Source organism: Anguilla anguilla, chromosome 4 (genome assembly GCF_013347855.1).
Source record: "Anguilla anguilla isolate fAngAng1 chromosome 4, fAngAng1.pri, whole genome shotgun sequence".
Classification (NCBI taxonomy): Eukaryota; Metazoa; Chordata; class Actinopteri; order Anguilliformes; family Anguillidae; genus Anguilla; species Anguilla anguilla.
This window is the reverse complement of record NC_049204.1, coordinates 61,920,440-61,940,178: the sequence shown is the minus strand read 5'-3', so window position 1 is coordinate 61,940,178 and position 19,739 is coordinate 61,920,440. Positions and strand designations below refer to the sequence as shown.

The window sequence follows — 19,739 nt, the reverse complement described above, 5'->3', positions numbered from 1 at the left end:
ACAGCTCAGTGGGAAATACTGGCTCAGCACGATGACATCTTTCTCTTCACCTGTTTCAGATTTAAGATAAGATCACAAGTTTGGTGGTAAATTCTTTAATCTCTCCCTCTCTCCCTCTCTCTGCCTCTCGCTGAGTGTGGGAATATGGAGGAAGGGTTTTTGGCATTATCTACAAAATGCATTATCTCTTTTTCTCTCTACAATGTGCAGAGAAAAGTAACTTTAAATGAGAAAATGTTATATAGGGGAAGGTGGGTCTGTAATAAGAGCGTTCTGCGCTCTACAGCCGTAAGGCAGTTCTAATCGATGTCCGACAGCTAAGGGAGAAGGATGAGCTTTACCCTCGGTCTTGTTCAGGGCCCTGAAGTAAATAATGTCACTATCCTTATTTGCATGTATTTGTTTAGCAGACACTCTTGTCAGCAGCAACTTGGAGTTTATTGTTTTTCACACTTACCCATTTATGACTTTGTATTTTTTTATTTTACTAAAGCAATTCAAGTTAAGTACCTTTCTCATGGGTAGAAAGAGCAATGCCCCACGAGGGAGTTTGGATCTGCGACTTCTGAGTTATAGGCCCAGTTCCTTAGACTTTTTACTACCCTGCTACTCCTCAATCGTACTTCTGTACTTCTGAAGTGCTAACTGAAGCTCTTTTAAGGATCCATTCATGTACATTCCCAATCTGTATACTTTATAGCGTTCAGCACGTGGCCTTAACGACTAGTCACCTGACACCAAACCTGTATTCACATTTATTTTAGATGTACCCAAAAATAATGCAAATGATGCAATGAGTTGTAACCGTTGCCAGAAATAACATCTTAGGTGTATTGTTTCAACCTGTCTGTTTGAAGGAACTGAACTCCACACTTGGTGTTTTTATTTTTATTTTTTTTTTCAGACACACGGGAAAAGTAATGTTCTGTTCAGCAGATTTTTTTTTCTTCTTTTTTCTCGGTTTTCTTTTATCAGAAGTCAATGCAAAAACTACAACTGACACGCAAGCAGCCAAGAATTGCGCTATCGGCATTCCGCTGCAGTTGTAGTTTTCTGGTGCTTATCCAGCCTGACAACTCTAATAGTACTCATCTAATTGGGGGAAAAAAAGAAAATAATCTTTTTTTTTTTCCACACAAATTAGCCACATCTACTTGTGGATGCACAATAAACTTTCCAGTGTTAATTCAACTCTAACCGAACACATGTACGTGCAATGGGGGCCATATGTACTCTCCAAAAGACTACTTTACACTGAAATACTGTGTATTTAATGTATAGTTCATTATACTGAACATTTCATCCATTCTGTTTTTTTTTTTTCTCCCTGTTCTCTGCCAGGTCATGGACCTCTTGAGCACTTAAAAAAGACAACGCTAACAGTGACGGTTACGCTCAAACCCCACGATCCTGAGGCGTCGGACCTGTCCCGTCCGTCACCAAGCAGCTGTCTTTGCCCCGCCTCCGGGACCTGACCCCCCTCCCCGGGAGGGACCCCCTCCCCCCCCTTCTTTTTTTTTTAAGTCTAACTCGGGGTCCCCTCCCCCTGTCCCTGCCGGATTGCCAATGCTCACGAGGAACTGCTCGCTCCTGCTCCTCTGCTTTCTGATGGACCGGGGCCTGCTGTCTCCCCTGCACTCCCTGCCCCAGGGCAGGCTGGGAAAGGACCCGCCCCGAAGCATGCTGGGACCGAGGAGGAACGGAGCGCAGGGCTTCCAGAGGGTAAAGAGAGGATGGGTGTGGAACCAGTTCTTTGTGCTGGAGGAGTACATGGGGTCCGACCCCCAGTACGTGGGCAAGGTAAGGTGCTATACAAATTATTATTCGCTTATTTACCTGTACTAAGGATTGTTATTGGCTGTATTCTACAAAACAAGAGTTGAATTCCCTGTGATTATAGTCCTTTTTTTTTATTAAGAAAAGTATAGATTCTCAGTTGCTCAAGCTGTTGATTGTCCCTGAGTGACTCCAGTGTTTAAAACCCATGGTAGATGGGTGGTTGTAGTGGCATGCTGGTAGCTGTAGTCTAGTTATTTCACAAAAAAGTGTGTTATCCTGGTCTTGTATCCTTTTAAACAATGGTTGATCTTCTGTGGTTGTGGTCTTTCAAAGCAAATGGTGTATTGTCAGTAGCTCAAGCTGTGGATTTCATCAGCTTAGTCTTGGAAAACCCATGGTATATCGTCAGCAGTATTTATAACTAGGCTTGGAGCATCAATGACTCAGCAAGGGATGGGTTGTGAGTGGTCATAATCTTTTTAACAAGAGTTAGATTGTTACTGGCTCTAGTAGATAAATAATATATTTTCTTTGTCTTTACCTTTAAAAAACTGGGTTGATTTTCAGTGGCTCAAGTCTTTAAAAAGAGGTGATTTTAAGTTTGAGTCTTATATGAATTGAGCTGCTTCGCACACAAAAAAAGGCATAAAAATGTTAAAATCCGCTTAAAAGATATTGAGGTCAGCCTGGATAATTAATAAAGTGTGAATAATGTAGAAGTAATCTGGGCCAGGCTCGAGTCGCTGACTGGGGAACACGGCTCATTAAAGTCACGGCAGCGGGTCCGATGATGCACGGTCGCATGCTGGCGCACGCCTGTCATCTGGCACACATCCACCCGCACGTGTGTGTGTGTGTCTGTGTGTGTGGGTCAGTCTGTGTGTGTGTGTGTGTGTGTGCACGTGTGTGTGTGTGTGTGTATCTGTGTGTGTGTGTGCGCAGTGGAGAGGTAACAGAAAGTGCTGATAATCACAGACTGGGGGATTTGGGCTGAACTCACTGCGCTTGGCTGAGTCAGACAAGGACATGGCCCAATCTGTGATACCACTGGACCCTGCTGGGCCTGCAGAACTGAGAGAGAGGGGGGAGAGAGAGAGAGAGAGGGACGTCAAACTTTTACAACCTCATTAACAGTGTGATTATTATTATTGTTTTGAATGGGATATTTGAGAGGGAGAAAGTTACAGAGAAACTTGTCTTTGCAGTGCAGTGCAGTGCCTTGTGCCTCCCATGATGATAAAGCTAATTTTGAGAGAGACAGACAGAGACAGAGATTTGTCTGTCTCATGTTTAATCACTCAGTCTCAGCATGGTCACACTGTAACCCCCCCGCCCCACCAAACCCCCCCAGACCCCCCCACCAAACCCCCCTCCCCAGCCCTGCCTGAGCGGGAGTCTGTGAGCGCGGAGGACAGAGCTGCATGCCCTCCGCCGCTCCTCTCCACCGCTGATCCAGTCTAATCCGCTTTCCGCCCCTGCCTCAGCCACCGCCTTCTGCTGTGATCCTGAATATTTTCATTTATTCGCCCCGGCATGGCGTATCTCCCTTCTTTTTTTTTGCGAATTTCAGAGTGTATTAAGGATTTTGTGGCGAAGGGGGTGAAATCAATATATTTTTGGGCGCCTGCCAGCAGTTCTATGTTTATTTTTTTGATTGCGCAGCAGGCGTATAAAAAGCAAAACGAGCGGTTTGTGAATTTATGACTTTGCGAAGAGTGAAGTGAAGAAAAATGATGACTCTTAGGAAACGGACAGGCCTTCCTGCTCAATTTCCACTCCTTGCTTTTTAAATATTTATTCTGGGAGCACTTTAGAATGCAGGGCAATTATGAATGTGTAATAGAACATTGCTACTTACATTATAAATGCTTTGTAAACACATTATTGATGTGTAATCCAACATTATTGCATGTTAGTAAATGTGTTAGTGGCATGGAAGATGAGTCCAGTGTTTTTTTCATGCTTGTGCATTTCTTCTGAGAAACTTCTGCAGATCCTTGTCATTTTGCCCAAATTTATATCAACGCTGCAAAAAATACATCAACGCTGAATCGTGTGATTTAGCAGTTTGACAGTGTATTAATAATAATGCGCTATATTTGAAATGTATGATCGCAGTATATTGTGGAACAGAGCTTCACAAATGAAGGTTATTCAAGGTCATTGCTAGGAGCGACAACTGTGCTAGCAGCTGTAGTAGCATAGTAGTCAGATCTCTTTAAAGTGAAATGAAAATAAAGAAATAAATTGATAAAATTGCACATAAATTATGTTAACTGTTAAAATTTGCCCCAGCACTGTTCAAATCTGCCCTGGCACTGTTCAAATCTGCCCCAGCATGGTACAAAATCTGCCCTGTTCAGATCTGTCACAGAGCTGCCCGGATGAGCTTCAGAGCCGGCTCAAGCCAGCTTTGGCCAGTCATGCTGTTTGCAGTCTTTTCAGTTGCTAAGAATGGCCTGCAACATTTGCAGGTTTTTGGCAGGACCGCAACAGCGGGGCCAGCCCTACAAACACGAATGTCTGTGACTGAGTGACTGACTGATGAAGTTACACCACTGGTCGGCCAAGTTAGGAAGTTACACCATTTTTTTTCAGCCGGATCACGTGTGTTAGGTCCAGCCATATACTAGGTTTTAACCTGGGTCTTGTTTTTTTCTTTCTCACTTTCTCTTTTATAAACTTTTTTTTTTTTCTTCAAATCCACACAGAAGCTGCGCTAGAAAATAAGTGACTGATTGCTTGCTGCCATTTCCATTAGAGGCATTTGTGGAGTGAATCACCGAGCCCGGTGTGAGAGAACCTTAAATACCACAGATCGGCAGGCTCCAAACGAGCGGAGTCTAGCCGCTGGGTCAGGGCTTAATTGCGAACGGGCACAGACAGCGTGTTCCCGGCCAAAGGTCCGTCGGGGGACCGTGACCAGGGCAACGGAGGACAGGGTCAGAGGTAACCGTGGAGACCGAGGGTACGGTCATCTTAACCACCAGAAGAGTCCCTAGGACACGCTCTACCAGAAGGCTCATTAGTCATGTTGTGTTGTTGTGGCTTTTTTTTTTTTTCTTTCTCTCTGATTTGGTCCCTTGGCTCAGACAGGTTGGCTTATTATTCATTTATTTATTTATTTATTTATTTATTAATTATTTTTTTCTGACAGAATGTGGCTGTGCCTTCACCTGGGTAATCCCATACAAAATCCAGGTGCAGAAATATTAGCAATCAACCAATGAGGAGCCTTGAAACTGGAACATACGTGATACACAGGTAGCTCTGACACTGCTCTATGGATGGCAGCTATTTAAAAAAATAAATAAATAAATAAACTATTGTGCTGAAACAACAGTAGATATCCTCACACAAGGTGGTTTTATTTGTTTATCTATCTATCTATTTTAAGGCATAATCCAAAATAAGTACTTTCTGCAAGGCGGTAGCCTTTCGTCCTGGAGAGGCGCAGCGCATGTTCAGAGCGCACAGTGCACCATGGGAGTCCTATCCGCAGCCTCCGCAGAGATCAGACGGGCGCGCGTGGCCCTGCAGTCGTGACCCGGTCGTGGCGGGAGCTCGGATTCCGAACACGCCGAGGCGCTATCTGCTGCTCAGCGGCGAATAATGAGCCTATGGCGGGTGGTGTTTCAGGACAGAGCGTTCCTCCCTTTAAACCTTGTCCAGCCTCAGAGGACGTTAACGAGCCGGAACTTCCAGAAAGGGGATCTAAAAGAATGAAGAAAATAATAAAATAATAAATAAATACATCCCCTACTGACAGAGAGGCTGAGAGGTCATAGCTGGTGTTGTACGTACTTTAGAGATAAATTAGAATTGGTTCAGGCACAGATGTGTGGGTGTTTTTTTTTTTTTTTTTTTTAACTCTGTTAAAGAGCAGATCTCAGGAAATAGGACATTTACGCTTGACGGTTGGTCGCAATGATGAAAAGAACTTGAGGATTATGACACAGCTGGGCAACCCACCGCAGTGGCAGAGAACTGAATTGTCCTTGTGGGATCAAGGTTTGGCTCCCTGTTAACTTTGTTAGCCAACACTCATTTATACTTCTTTTAAGTATTATACTTAAAGCTTTTTTTTTTTTTTTTTTTTAAGAAGTCTGTGGAATACAGCACTACTTCACCACCGCTGATCAATAAAGTGATGCCGCAAGAGCAGAGAACAGAGTGTAGAATTTTTTTCTTCACTCGTTTAGTCAGGCCTTGTTCCATTTGCATTAATACAGAGCAGCGCTGGCTGTTTACTTATGTGACAGATCAGGGGAGATGGCGGGAAACAGCAACGTGTGCAGGATCTTAAAAAGGAGCAGTAAATAGCCCGCGCCCAGGCTCGCGCTAGCCAGGAAGGAAGTGGCTTTTGGGAAATTAAGTTGCTTTTTACTCGTGAGCTCTACCGGATTTGGGGGCAATTTGAAACTCAGCTGGATTTTGGGGGCAATTTGAAACTCAAATGTATGGCTGTGCCTGACAGCCTGTGCTTTCCCTTCAGTATGCTCTGCATTCTTCATGCAAATTCAATCATGATGATAGTAGTAGTAGTAGTAGTAGTAGTTATAGTAGTTGTTTTCATAGTAGTCGTAATAGTTAAAAATGTAATTTTTACTAATCGCTAATATTTACTAATATATATATATATATATACATATATAAATACGCTAATATACTGTATATGCATTAATTTATTCATTGTTGTTGTAAATAGAATAGACAAACTGTATTTTCCTTCCAAATGCGAGTCGTGTTGGCAGTCTCCCTGCCAATGACAAACGGAAAACAGAAGAGAGAAAAAAATAAGTTATATTTGATTTTTTTTTAAGTCAATATTTTCACACTTGATTACCCGTTACACTTCCTTAATGTGACTCTTTCACTTGAATACAGCCTCTCTCGCTCATTCCGTAATCTATAATTTTGATGATCCCTCCGGGACATGAATCACAGCAGCGGTAAATTTGCTTAATTTATTAAGACGGATCGTAAAACTTGCACAGCAATTTATTTAAAATGCATTGCATACTCGTGACCAGAAATAAAAAATAAAAATAAAAACACACCTTCAGGGACTGATCTGTGTTCAGCACGCATGACTCGTGTTAAAGCACGATTCCGATCCATCGGGCCCTGGGGACCAGTTTCTCCAGGCTCTACTCTTACGATTAAATCACCCGCCATGTTCCATCTCCCACACGGTGCAATGGGTAGTCGCAACATAAATAAAGAAAGTAAAAAAATAAAAAAAATTACATTTTAAACCCTGTCATCCCCTTCTTTGTGGTAAGTCAGGCCTGCTCAGTCAGGATTAAACAGGCAGTTGAGGTCAACATCCAGACTGCAGCAGCTGTCCTGTGCCACTGCTGTCGTGCCAGGAATCACTGATCCAGCTTCTCCTCAGATATCACTGCTCTTCCTCAGGAATCACTGCTCTTCTCCAGGAATCACTGCTCTTCCACAAGAATCACTGCTCTTCCATAAGAATCACCGCTCTTCTCCAGGAATCACTGATCTTCTTCAGGAATCACTGCTCTTTCTCAGGAATCACTGATCTTCCCAGGAATCACTGCTGTCCCCAGGAAACACTGCTCTCCCTCAGGAATCACTGCTGTTCCCTGCAACCTCTCAAGTATCAAGACTGGTTCCTTTCAATGTGACACCAGAGTAGGCTGTGGAGTCCGTATCATGATCTGATAGCATTACATTGAAACGTACAAATCGTTCCAGCAAGCAACAAATCAGCGTGCAATCAGCTTACAGTTCAATACAGAGATTATCCCTTTAGTGAAACACACACCCGCTCACAGATACTGGGAGATCCCGGAGAAGTCCATCAAGTTCCCCAGCATGCATCGCTCCAAGGGGCTGTCTTCTATCTGTTGTAAGAGGGTGGGGCTCGTATTGTACCCCTGACGGACATGACATCACACAGATTTACATAATAATAATAATAATAATAATAAATTTATTTTATTTTATATAGCGCTTTTCATGAACTCAAAGACGGTTACATGACACCTCCTCCGGTTGAAAGTGGTCTGTTTGGGCTACGGCTAACACCGTAGGTTTAACGGGCCGCTGGTGGCTGATGGACTGCAGACGGAAACAACGTGATTGCTGGGCGTGTGGGTCTCAAAGGGCTCGCTAAATAGAGAGGAATTCATAAAGGTTATTCATTTGAATAAAAGTCAATACTATTTTTATTTTGATTTTTTTTTTTCTTTGTAGAAGGGCCGATAACATTTTCTATAACATCTTGTTTACACACTGTTTTTTCTTTTTTTTTTTTTTTTGAGATGACAGCCGACTGTATTTCCTGCCTTATCAATGCCCCCCCCACCCCACCCCCCCCACAGCCCCTCGGCGTACTCCTTCTCAACATTAAAGATAGATTTACGGCGTTCCTCCCCACGCGCCTTTCATCTTTCAGCAAGATCCCATCTTCAGGCAATAAAACCTTTTTATGCCGCTTTTATGAGCTGATTGATTGCCACTTCCAAACAATGAAAGTTTCAGGCACTGTATAATGGGGGTGGGAAGAAATAAAGTTGCCGCTCAGTCGGTAACGATTCCAAGAAAATAAAAAAACCAGACGGTCTCGCGTTTGAAACCGTGCAGAAGGGGCCTGTGGTCGCGTGCTGCATCGCGATGCCCGGGGGTTCGCCTGCGTCGGCTCGTACGTCTCCGAGACGCGATCTCGAGATCGCTCGCTTCCACGGCGGCCGAAACCCGCTGTAAACCGATCCCGCCCGTGACACTTACGCTAATGGAAATGACGTCAGCGTGTTCGGCGAAGTATCCGACGCCAGGCGGGACGGTCCATTAATGCGGCGCGGCTAATGTACGGAGCGTCTGTTCGCGGGGAGAGATCGAGGGGATTGATTTATTGGCTCTGACAGGAGAGAATAGGCCAGGAAACGCCGAGGTCCTCTTTGAATTGCCCGCAGAGAGAGGGAGCGGCTAGCGTGGAAGCTAACCGCAGCGCTGCCTGTTCACCACTAGAGGGCGAGGGCACAAAATGGCTGCTGGAGTAGCACTTGTTGAGCAGAAGAGGATTACACTTGCTTCGCAATAAAAAGAGAGCTTGCCTGGGGAATCGGCTTCCCAGCCCTGTTGTCAGGTTGGAGATAAACGATCCTGTTTGTTTTGTCTTTTCTTCCTTGAGGGACTACCAAATGAAGAATGTTTTTTTTTTTTTTTTTAACCAAGTGGCCTGTTTGTTCTTCCTACAGAGAACAAATTTGTGCATTTTATGTGGAAAAAAAAAGAATACTTTGTAGCCCTGTTCCCCAAAAGAGACAGATTTGCATTAATTAGATATACTTTTTCATAATGTAAAATTGTACAAATGCATAACAATATTGCTCAACAATTAAAGGTCACATACCTCAGTTGTAAACGGAAGGTGAAACAGGAGAGATCAAGCAAAATGGCACTGTTGAAAAGCACGTTAGCCAGTTTGGCTAAAGGCACATGCTTTTCAACTTGGGAGCTTTCAGTGAGTGTCAGGTAGTTACATCACCTGCGACAGCCTACACATTATTGCTACACAGTAAAACGTCCATTGCTAATTCAACTCTAACAGAGTATATGAGTCTAATTGGGACCATATGTACTTCATAAGTGTTGATTTAACGCTGAACGTTTTGAGCGTGTATGACTGACAAAGGTAGCTGCGCCCCACCACACACACAAACCTGCGGTACTGTTCAAATAACATTAAGTTTTGGCACTGTATTGGGCAATTAAGGAGAACGTAGGATTTTTATGCTCGAAATCAAGCTTCCAAAAAAGTAAAGCTCTTCACAAGGACCTGTCTTACGAAAACAAATAAATAATTCATTTATTTAGCATAATGTTTCAATCCGATTGTATCTGACAGTTACCGAATACAATAGGCATTATGTTGCAAAGCATTTTGTTTGAGCATTTACCTGAATAATAGGAACTGGATTGTGGACCTAGATGCATTTTAAATGCACGTGTGCCTTGACACTGGAATGGAACGCCATCGTTAAGAATTTCGTTTTAACACTGAATTGGAAGTGACGTAATCTCCCGCACGAAATTATGTCTCAAATAATTTAATTTTTCGATTTAACGTTTAGGACAGCGGCTCTGCTAGAGGCCTCCACGTTTCCGACATGAATCAATTTGGAATGACTGCTGCACATAAAATTGTGTGTCAGGATTTGGCAGGACTCTGCCTCCTCATTATAACGTGTTTAGGAGCTGCAAGGCATTAACGATTGTAATGACTGTGCGGCTTGCTGAGAATGTTTATGACTCACACCGTTGACAATAATGCGCGTATATTTTATTTTTTTTAAAGAAATAAAATAAACCCTGTTCCCAGCTGTACTGCGCTCTCAATAATAATAATAATTGTTATTATTATTATTGGTTGGCAGTGATGTGCAATGATTAGAGAGCTGGGCTTATTTTATTTATTTATTGTTATCATTATTTTTTATAAATGTTGATTTGAAAGAGTACATCCATGAATCACCTGCTCCTTTTCAAGCACGCACAGAGGGGTCAGAGGAAGACCTTTCAAATGTGCTTTATCATGCAGTCCTCTGGCACCCAGGCGACCACCAGGGGTCACTGTAGAGCAACGAAACACTGATTCCCAACTAACTGAACTCTCCCATATCCTGGCTGATGCATTTGGCAATTGCAGATCGTCGTATGGAGCTGGCACGGTCTGAATTTCATCTGACTATCCATGCACCATCATGTGGTGAATTAATCGAAGCAGCCACAGCATGGTGCCTTAACCAAATAAGCCATAGTGTGATCCTTTAACCAAATGAGCCGCAGCTTGGTGCTTTAACCTAGTCAGCCACAGTGTGGCGCTTCAACTGAATGAGCCACAGCGTGGTACCTTAACCAAATGAGTTTCAGCATGGTGCCGAATGAACCACACAGCAGCCCCATAAACTAGGTGCATGACTCCAAAGTGCTGGCTTTTTAATAAAGAGGGTTGTTTTCATGAAATAGTCAGCTGTACAAATGGTTTGCATGCAAAAGAAGGTGGACAAATCTGTGTAAGTCACTCACGGATAACCGTGTCTGCTAAATGTAATGTTTTTCTGTTATTATCGTTATCATTTTATTAAATGTATTTTTCCTTGCATTGCTTATGGAGCGAATTTCCATCGCGCTAATGTCCCAATCAGTTTCACTTATTGAGCTGTCTGCCATTTTGCACCAGCATATGGGCACAGATTGATAATATGTACTGTGAGAGAGTCCCATGGTAACTCCCTTCTTTCATTCATCTAGATATTCTGAGCTCAATTAATATCTGCTGATAAATAACCCAGATTACTTGGCTAGTAATTTGCCAGCCGAATGCAATGACACTTTCTATTACTTTTCGACGGTGTGGCAATTTGAAAAAAATATTTGCATTTGCAGAAAGAAATTACAGCAATAAATAAATGTCACCTTGCTGCTAAAGTGCCTTAGCTTAGCTCAGTTTGGAATCTCAGTGAGTTTGTGTTATGCAGAAGAAAATGCTTGTTTTGTGCGATGAACAGCAATGAACTTGAGGACCAATTCAGACATGATGCAGTAAAGTGTGCGAGGGCTTTGGTAATTCAGAAATCTGACACGGTTCTAGTGCAGTTCTAAAACACCTCTATGGCTAGGAATGTTTGCATTTTAAGGAGTTTCAGCACTCCTCAACATTTAACTGGATAAATGTGAAATGTTTTCTTTCCTTTTTTAAAATGTAATCCATGTCTGCATATGAGAAATTACAGCATTATAGTCATACCTGCCTTCTTTGTACTTTCGTAGAATTTTTTTTGAGTGGGGAAAATTGTGCTGGGTTTTTTAGACGCAAGGGAGCGTCTCTGAAGTGCCGGCCTGAGGGAAAAGCGATAAATCTGTCCGCGCTTGCCAAGAAGAGAGAGAGCGAGCCTGATTTACATTGAACCAGGTCAGCTGTTCTGTCATCCGCCGTCAACATCCCCCCGCCCGAACCCTGCAGTCGATCGATTCCGCTTAGAGTTCTTTAATCGCGCGCAGATTGACTGTAAACATTTTTAACCTTGATCCTCTTGCTTGCGACTAAACGGATTCCAGCTTGGCAAGGATCACGGATGTAATGTTGTTCGGGAACGTGTACAGAACAGCCATGACAGATGACATACTGGAGAACAGATTTGGCCATCTTTACCCCCGCTCCTCTGTAGTCATTTTGTTTTGGAGACATGGAATTAGTGGGCGAGAGGCAGGAATACATCCTGGACAGGTCGCCAATCCACGGCGAGACCCACACACCATTCACCCACCCATTCATACTTTTGGGCAATTCTAACTAGCGTACTGCACACGTTTTGACTGTGGAAGGAAACCGGAGTTTCGTGGATACGGGGATAACTAACTCCACGCAAAAAGGTTGGGTTTCGGTGGGGTTTTGAACTCGGTACCGTCTCTCTGTGAGATGACAGTGCTGTTCACTGCACCGCTGTGCCCCCTTAACCAAAGTCAAGCCACACTAAAACTTTAACGGAGACAGTCTTTTTATTCTGTTTGCTTTCATTTAATCTGTTTGCAAAGTGGGGTTAGACCAAGTTGTTAATGTTCTGAGCTTATTTTTTGTTCACGGTTCAGCCGTCTGTAACGCCAGTGGAGTGTTTTGATAATGAGTATATCCCCGTTGAGGAGTGGAATGCCGGTTTTTATAAGTGTGCGTTGGAAGGTGGGGCTAATGGGCGTAGCTGTCTCCTCTCCCCTGAGGGACAGGCCTTCTCCTGACCCCTCTGTCGCTATTGGTTGAGATCGGAGTCGAGGCCTCCCGCTCAGTCATTTTGCACATTTACCGCAGCTCCTGTGGGACATTGATTTTTCTTCAAGCTGAGGAGCTCTTTGTTTCGGAGCTGTTTTGAGAAATGTTTTTTTTTTTTTTTTTCCCCTAGCATGACAGGTACAGAGAATGGAATCCTAAAACGGGGTGTGGTTGGAGCTGCCAGCTATACAGTTGAACTTGTTTACATTAGTTGTACACACACACGCACGCATATACACACCCACAAACATACATGCAAATGCATACACACACAAGGATGCTAGCAAATTCACACACACAAGCATGCATGCAAATGCACACACACACACACACGCACACGCACGCATGCAAAGGTGCATGCTTGGTGCATCGGATTTAACAGTGTGCAAACTGGAAGTGGGTGAACAAAAGTAAAATAAACGGCACGCATCGGAAATCCATTTAAACTGTAACGATTACTGCAGAAAAATGTCAGCATTGCAAATCCCGCAGCCACGACAGGACTAATGCAGCCATTACCATGCTGTGGGCTTTGAGCGCTGCAGTGTGGAGCAGGTATTGCCCTGACCTGACACATACAAGGTCTTCACCAGACAGCAGAGTCTGACAGTATCCACAATAACAGGGCAGAAATAAATCAGCTTCACGAGGACGGCAAACTAGCCTTGCTTTTATTGTGAGGCCTCACTGAGCATCAGGACTGAGTGATAGGAACACAAATATGTAACTGCTGCTGTCGGGCAGCACCAGGGACGGCCAAACTGCGATTGTGCGGTGTGTGTTTGTGTGTGTGTATGTGTGTGTGTGTTTATTAAATTCCTCTGGGCTCCTCTAGCTTTAGTCAGAAGAATCAGGGTTAGAGATTTCATATATCCATGCATTTCTGAGGACCTTTATATCTGACAGCACAGTCAGACAATGCTCACCTCAACCCTTTCTTCGGGAATAATTTTCAGCTCAATTGGGGACATTGGTATTCAGATTGGATGTAGGCTTTCTAATACATTTGGAGTTCACACAATGCTGTACCGTCTCGTTTGCCTTTTTTATGCTGTAGCCTGGCAGGTCTTTGTGCCTCTTAATAGAGGAGGTGGGATGAGGACATCCTCTTTTCCAGGAAGTGTCAGAGTATCTCTTACATCACTAAACAGCACTGCTGCTGTAAACAAACACGAGCTTCTACCCTCTGTACACAGGTGTAAACAGAGGCCTGCATTCTCTCCGAAAATCGTAAATTTGGTTTTCATATCCTACTGTAAACATGGCTTGGGCTACAAGGGCGATAAAAAAGGAAAGCCAAATAATAATAATAATAATAATAATAATACTACATGTGTAGTATTAGTACTAGCAGTATTCTGAATTTCTCCCAGGTATATTGCTTGCTCAGATTGAGCTTGCTGTGATGTTCAGCATTACCCATCATGCACTGCAAGCGTCCCCATTCTCCCCAATCCAATTAGGCCCTTTTATACAGAGGCTGGATGCGTTGAGCTCTTCAATCAGTTAGATTAGTCAGTAGGCTGGCCCGTGGCGTGATGAATCGGGCAGGCCCACAATGGGAAATCACAGTTCACATTTGAAGGACCCTGCCAGTGTTCTGAGTCATTCCTGAGCATTTACACAGAGGAGCAATTATCGAGGAAACATTTGAGATATTTGATTATTATCTACCAAGGCAAACTGAACTTCAGTTTCTCATGGGGGATTTCTGTTTTTTTTTTTTCTGTTTCATAATGTTCTTTGTAATAGAATGATATCGTACATAAACGAGCGGTGTGGGCAGTATTTATTTGTGTATCTATTTTTAAGTGAAACTATTCAGATCATTCAGACAATTGGAAATGTTACGATTTTCTGTTCATTTTACACCAAAGCCTGGATTTTTTCCCTTTCTCCTTAATCTGTTTGTTTATTTTTGTATTTTTCAATGCATGCACTTTTTTTATTTTTTTATTTTGGAGTTAAACTTTCCAAACTGCATTTGAAGTCGAAACTTTTTCATTTTCAGTCCGTTTTGAATCAAAGTCAAGGAAAACTGCTGATGAACTCCACTGTGTGAATAAATTATTTGAATCAAACCTGTACTTTCACTGCTGATTACAATCAAACAACAGTTAAACAACTGTACTTCATGTCCAGAAAGTAGGCCTTCAGAAGTCTTTCGTAAATGCTTACGGTACAATACATACTTTTTTGACATTCTGCTGTATTGCGAGTGAATAAAACCACATAATTAATTTCCGCAATGCTATGTATAAGCCAGCAGACCCTGCACTACAAAAGGATATAGATATAGATACATACAGATATAGATAGGTACTCTTGCCACAGAGGACCCTTCACATTGTATTAGTAATAATCCAGTTTAAACATTGATTTGTATCGCACTTTTCAGTTCCCCAAGGGCTCTTCACACACAGCCCTGTTCACTGCAGCAGGGGTTCAGCTGCACTGATATCAAAACGTTTCTTTTGGTTTTCGCCTGAAACCAGTTGAATTTGAGCGGCCTGTCTTACGCAAATATACTATCGTGTTTAAACCACACACCATCTTAAGTGTTTTTTTTTTTTACACTGTGCAACTACTTGCTGTAATTAGACCATCTTAAGTGTAGTTACTTTCTCATCTTAACAAATGCAGAATTCATAAAAAATAAATAAATAAATAAAAAAATGGGTTCATACAAAAAACTACCTGCTTTGATTTTCACTCAAAGCTAAAGGCAAAAGTTGATTGGAACGAGGGTTACATGTAAATGCTGTGGTTCGAACCATTCGGTGCAAAAATAAATCATTAAAATAAATAAATAAACAAACTTTTTGGAACATCACATAATTGTCTATGTAGCTTTTCTAATTATTGTTTTCATATCTTATTTTACATAAAGTGCAGAAAATAAGATTGTTTTTGTTTGTTTTGTTTTTCTCTCAGCTTATACATTGAACTTTTCCCAACATTTGAACTGTCTTAATGAGGTCACACCTTATTCATTTTTAATGTGTTTGATGTACAATACCTCAGAGACTGAGGTCAAAAATACTTTTTATTTTTGGCAGAAAACCAAAAACTTGCACTTGCTAGGAACTCTCATTAAACTTCTTCTCTCTTCAACCTTTATTTCAGGAAAGCGCAGACTTGAATGTTCACCGGAGACCAGTTACAGTTTATCGCAAACCCTGCTCACTGCTTCACAGGTCACTTACTGCACCTTATGCGACAACGGGGAACCCCTGTGTTTCCCTAGTCTGTCGGTCTGCAGGTGAACGGTACGGCCCCACACAGTGGTGAGGGTAGGGGTGGGGGTTTGGGGGGCAATCGCTTGGCGGCTTGTCCGAGCTTCTGCGTCATAGCGCGGAACTTCACATGGAAGTACTTAGGAATACAAAAGTACTACATCACCCAGAAGGCACCGGGGGGCCTGTTATAATCAAGAGTGAAGTCAGTGTGCAGTATGAAGGAATATAAAATGCCACTCCATAGCGAACCTAACAGCCATCGCATATGTATAATGTTAATATCCCAACAGGAAATCCAAAAAAAAACACGAGAAATGAGATGGGGTAACCCGTACAGAGCAGTCTCTGCTCAATCAAGCTTCATTCTGTTCAATCTGTCTGCACATTCCGTATAATTTTGAATCAAAATGGTGGTAATTCTCCAGGAGAAGGGGGTTTACCAAAACACAAACAGGATATTTTTGCACTCTTATAAAAAAAAAAAAAATTAGTCTGGAGCACAAAAACAAGTGATTTTTAAGCGCACTCTTCTGCCCAAGCCGCCAAACTCTCGTCCCCTGCAGAGGTCCTGGAGGGCCGGTGGGTTTTTGTGGTTTCACAGTACTTAATTAATCAATTAAGCAGTTGATTAAACAGTTAGCTTATCTCGAAATTGGGTCTAAATAAGTTGATTATGTTAAGGTTCAAATAAATGCCAGGAGACCCTGCTGTTCTTCAAAATCTAGGTTGGCCATTTTCTTGGTGGCAAATAATTGTTTCATTAAATCATTTGGAACAATCAAAACCGATTTTACAATGAACAGTAATGCACAATACGCAATAACGGTTGAGTATCACTGTAATTAGAATTTGTTTCATTGAAATGCTGTGTAAAATATTTCACAAGAACGTGTGGAAAAATAACACCGTAGGCAGGAAAGACAAATTAAACATAAAAACAGTTGAATGAAAATGTTTTTAAACAGAGTGATCTAATTACTGCAACTCATGTGGATGATACTGTAAGCTCTTGTGCCTGACATTATGATGTGTTGCAAAGAACAGGAAGGGGAGGTTCCCTTTAATAAAAACACCGCTCATATGTGCATTTATTATCCTGATTTCATTAGTAACCTGAGGGTGCTAAATTCATGTGTCTACAAACGGTAAACCACACTCCCTGTGGTTCTCTCTCTCTCTCTCTCTCTCTCTCTCTCCTTGGATGTCCTTCTGGATAATGTTGTAGGTATAGCTGTGTAAAAGGTTGTGTGTCTGAATTGTACCTACTTTTGTTACAATACAAAAGGTTGTTTGTTAGGTTAATATCGAACTTAGGGATTATAAATGGACCTCTGTGTCTACTGCATTTTGTATTCCTGAGAGTAACATTGATGTTCTCCACTGCTGTTTGTTGCTGTGGATAGGATTGTCTGCCAAATGGTTGTGCTGTAATGTAACGTAATGACTGACAATCAGCAGAGTACAATATATGCATTTCCAGTATCCTGTGGCTTTAGGTGGGGCATGAGATGAGTACACACACTCACGCACACACACACACAATACACACGCACTCTCTCTCTTACACACACACATACACACACGCGCACACACAACACACACGCACTCTCTCTCTTACACACACACAACACACACGCACTCTCTCTCTTACGCACACACATGCACACTCTCTCAATGAGACACACTTCATAGAGGCTCTTCAAAGCTCCCATGGGCCTTTGCCTGGGGCCCTTTGCTTGTAATAGGGGATAGGGAATTATTTGTGTGTTTGTGTATGTGGGCGTGAGAGTGTGTGCGTGTGACACTGTGTGTGTGTGTGTGCATCCTCTATGCACTGGTCTTATTTTGTTATTTTTTGTTAAAGTTTGAATGCATCCACTGATAAAGAACCATTCAAAACAAACAGCTGGCCAGACCGCAGCTCATCACTGACAGACGTGGCCGTAATGTACTGCCGTGCACACTGAATTACAATGTGCAAATCATACCTCAAATGTGCCCGGATAATGATGGTGCACTTGATGAATCGGCCTGTATATTCATGTTTATCAAGTGATATTTATTTCCTTGGTAAAAGCCAGTCATAAAATTCTAAATTGTTTCATGGCCCTGTTCAAGTTTGAAAAGAGATTCATTACAGGATCAAGGATTTATTTTTTTATTTTTTTTGTACACGCCCGATAATCCACAGCGCTCTGCTGTGGAAGGGCTCACATCTGCATGCGGTGTGGGGGCGGAACGTTTGCCAGCTTCTTTGTTTATTCATTTCCCCGAGTTATTTAACAGCGAGTCAAATTCAATATCGGTAAAGAACAAACAGGGTGCGGGCGCGTGCTCAGAATCCCGTCGGCCCCCTAAAATTCAGTTAGCCGGCTCGCGGTCGCTGGGGGGGGGGGGGGGGGTGGGGGGGGGGGTTGGGGGCGCGGCGAGCGGGACCTCCACTTACGCATTCCGTGTTAAAACAACATCCCGCTCAAAATGGCAGCGACCTCATTCTCATGGAAACGAAGGGGAGAAAACAAGGCCGTGCTTACGTTTGCATGGGAATGAGCGACGGGCCCGGGACGAGAACAAACAGGGACGGGTGCGTTTCGGGTAAACAAACCGTGCTGGGGAATGCGGGGGGAGATAAGAGAGAGTGTCTTCCTGGTGTTTGCTGGGAGGTGACAGTCACCAAATAGAAAGCTGTTAAGCAGCTGTTATTATTGGTGGTAAATATGTAGTTATGCAGGTATAAGGGGCAGGTGTGGAGCTTGTGTGTGAGGGAAGTTGTTTTGTCTGAGGGCAGTTATGGTGTCTTTGGGCAGGTATGGCGTTTGTAGGGGAAGTTATGGTGTGTATGGGGTAATTGTGATGTGTGTAATTGTTGGGGGGGGGGGGGGGGGATTTGGACTGGGGGGCTTTTTCCTGAGCGATGGGAAAGCTTCAAGAGGCCCTGACACTGAATGGGACCCCAGGAAGAATCGGACACCCCCCCCCCACCGCCTCCCCCCACTGCAACCACATGTCCAACATCCACCCCCCACTCCACGATCGCAACCTGTAAACTCACAGTACCCGTTTCCATAGGGCATCCATAGTCACACTAACCCACAGACTTGACTGAGTCACCAGTGAAAGTACGATCTCACTTTCACCCAAAGCTGTTACGAGTGTGCAGATGCAACAGCAGCATTTTCCACTGATAGCCAAGCATATGGCGCACAGGAAACACAACGATGCAAATGGCCATTTCTACCAGAGTAATTCAAAGACCAATTACCCGCGCACGGCACTAGGAAACGGCACATCGGGTCTTAATCACGTTGCACGCCTTCTGTGCTCGAGGGGTCAAACACCGGAGTCTGATTTTCAGAATGTGTACAAAATGCTAATTTCTTGTCATATATATTCAAAATGAAACATCTGGCTGTCACTGTGACCCAGGGAAACGAACGTAGTGTACACTTTTTGTGTTCTTTAATTTGCGGTTTATTTGCACAGGTGGGCTATTTAATGAATCAATTCAGTTTCAGTACCCTGCCCAAGGGCACAGCAGCATTTGCTGGGAGTCGAACCTGCAAGCTCTGTCCAGGTAACTAACCAGTATAGCACACAGGCACTACCAGAAAGACACACTGGTGACAGGTTTGAGTGCAGTGTAATCCAGCATTTCATATTTTGTAAAGGTGTAAGCTGCGTTTCAGTGGTGTGATATAGGTGTAGGTAGGAGGTGGCAGACAAGTACAGTCTGTTTTTCTAAGAATAGGAGGTTTGCCATTCTTAATATAATCTTGAAGACCAACAACTTCACCGCTCAATCACTGCTGAGGGTGAGTCAGCCCATCCTGCCATTTTGAGACATTCCTCCAGCTTTCGTACTGAATACCAGCAGACTCAGAAATGTCTTGCGTATCATAGCAAGGACCAGAAATGACACGCTT

At 43.1% G+C, this 19,739-nt stretch overlaps 1 protein-coding gene across 2 annotated transcripts in view; it reads left to right on the top strand.

Moving 5' to 3' along the window:
* LOC118224689 (cadherin-12-like) overlaps positions 1–19,739 on the top strand; it is a 139,464-nt gene that overhangs the window by 63,384 nt on the left and 56,341 nt on the right. For both annotated transcript variants that reach the window (XM_035412306.1, XM_035412307.1), the window contains one exon: positions 1,342–1,800. In XM_035412306.1, the coding sequence (XP_035268197.1) occupies positions 1,567–1,800 (234 nt within the window). In that variant the 5' untranslated portion in view covers positions 1,342–1,566. The remainder of the gene's footprint in view (positions 1–1,341; positions 1,801–19,739) is intronic.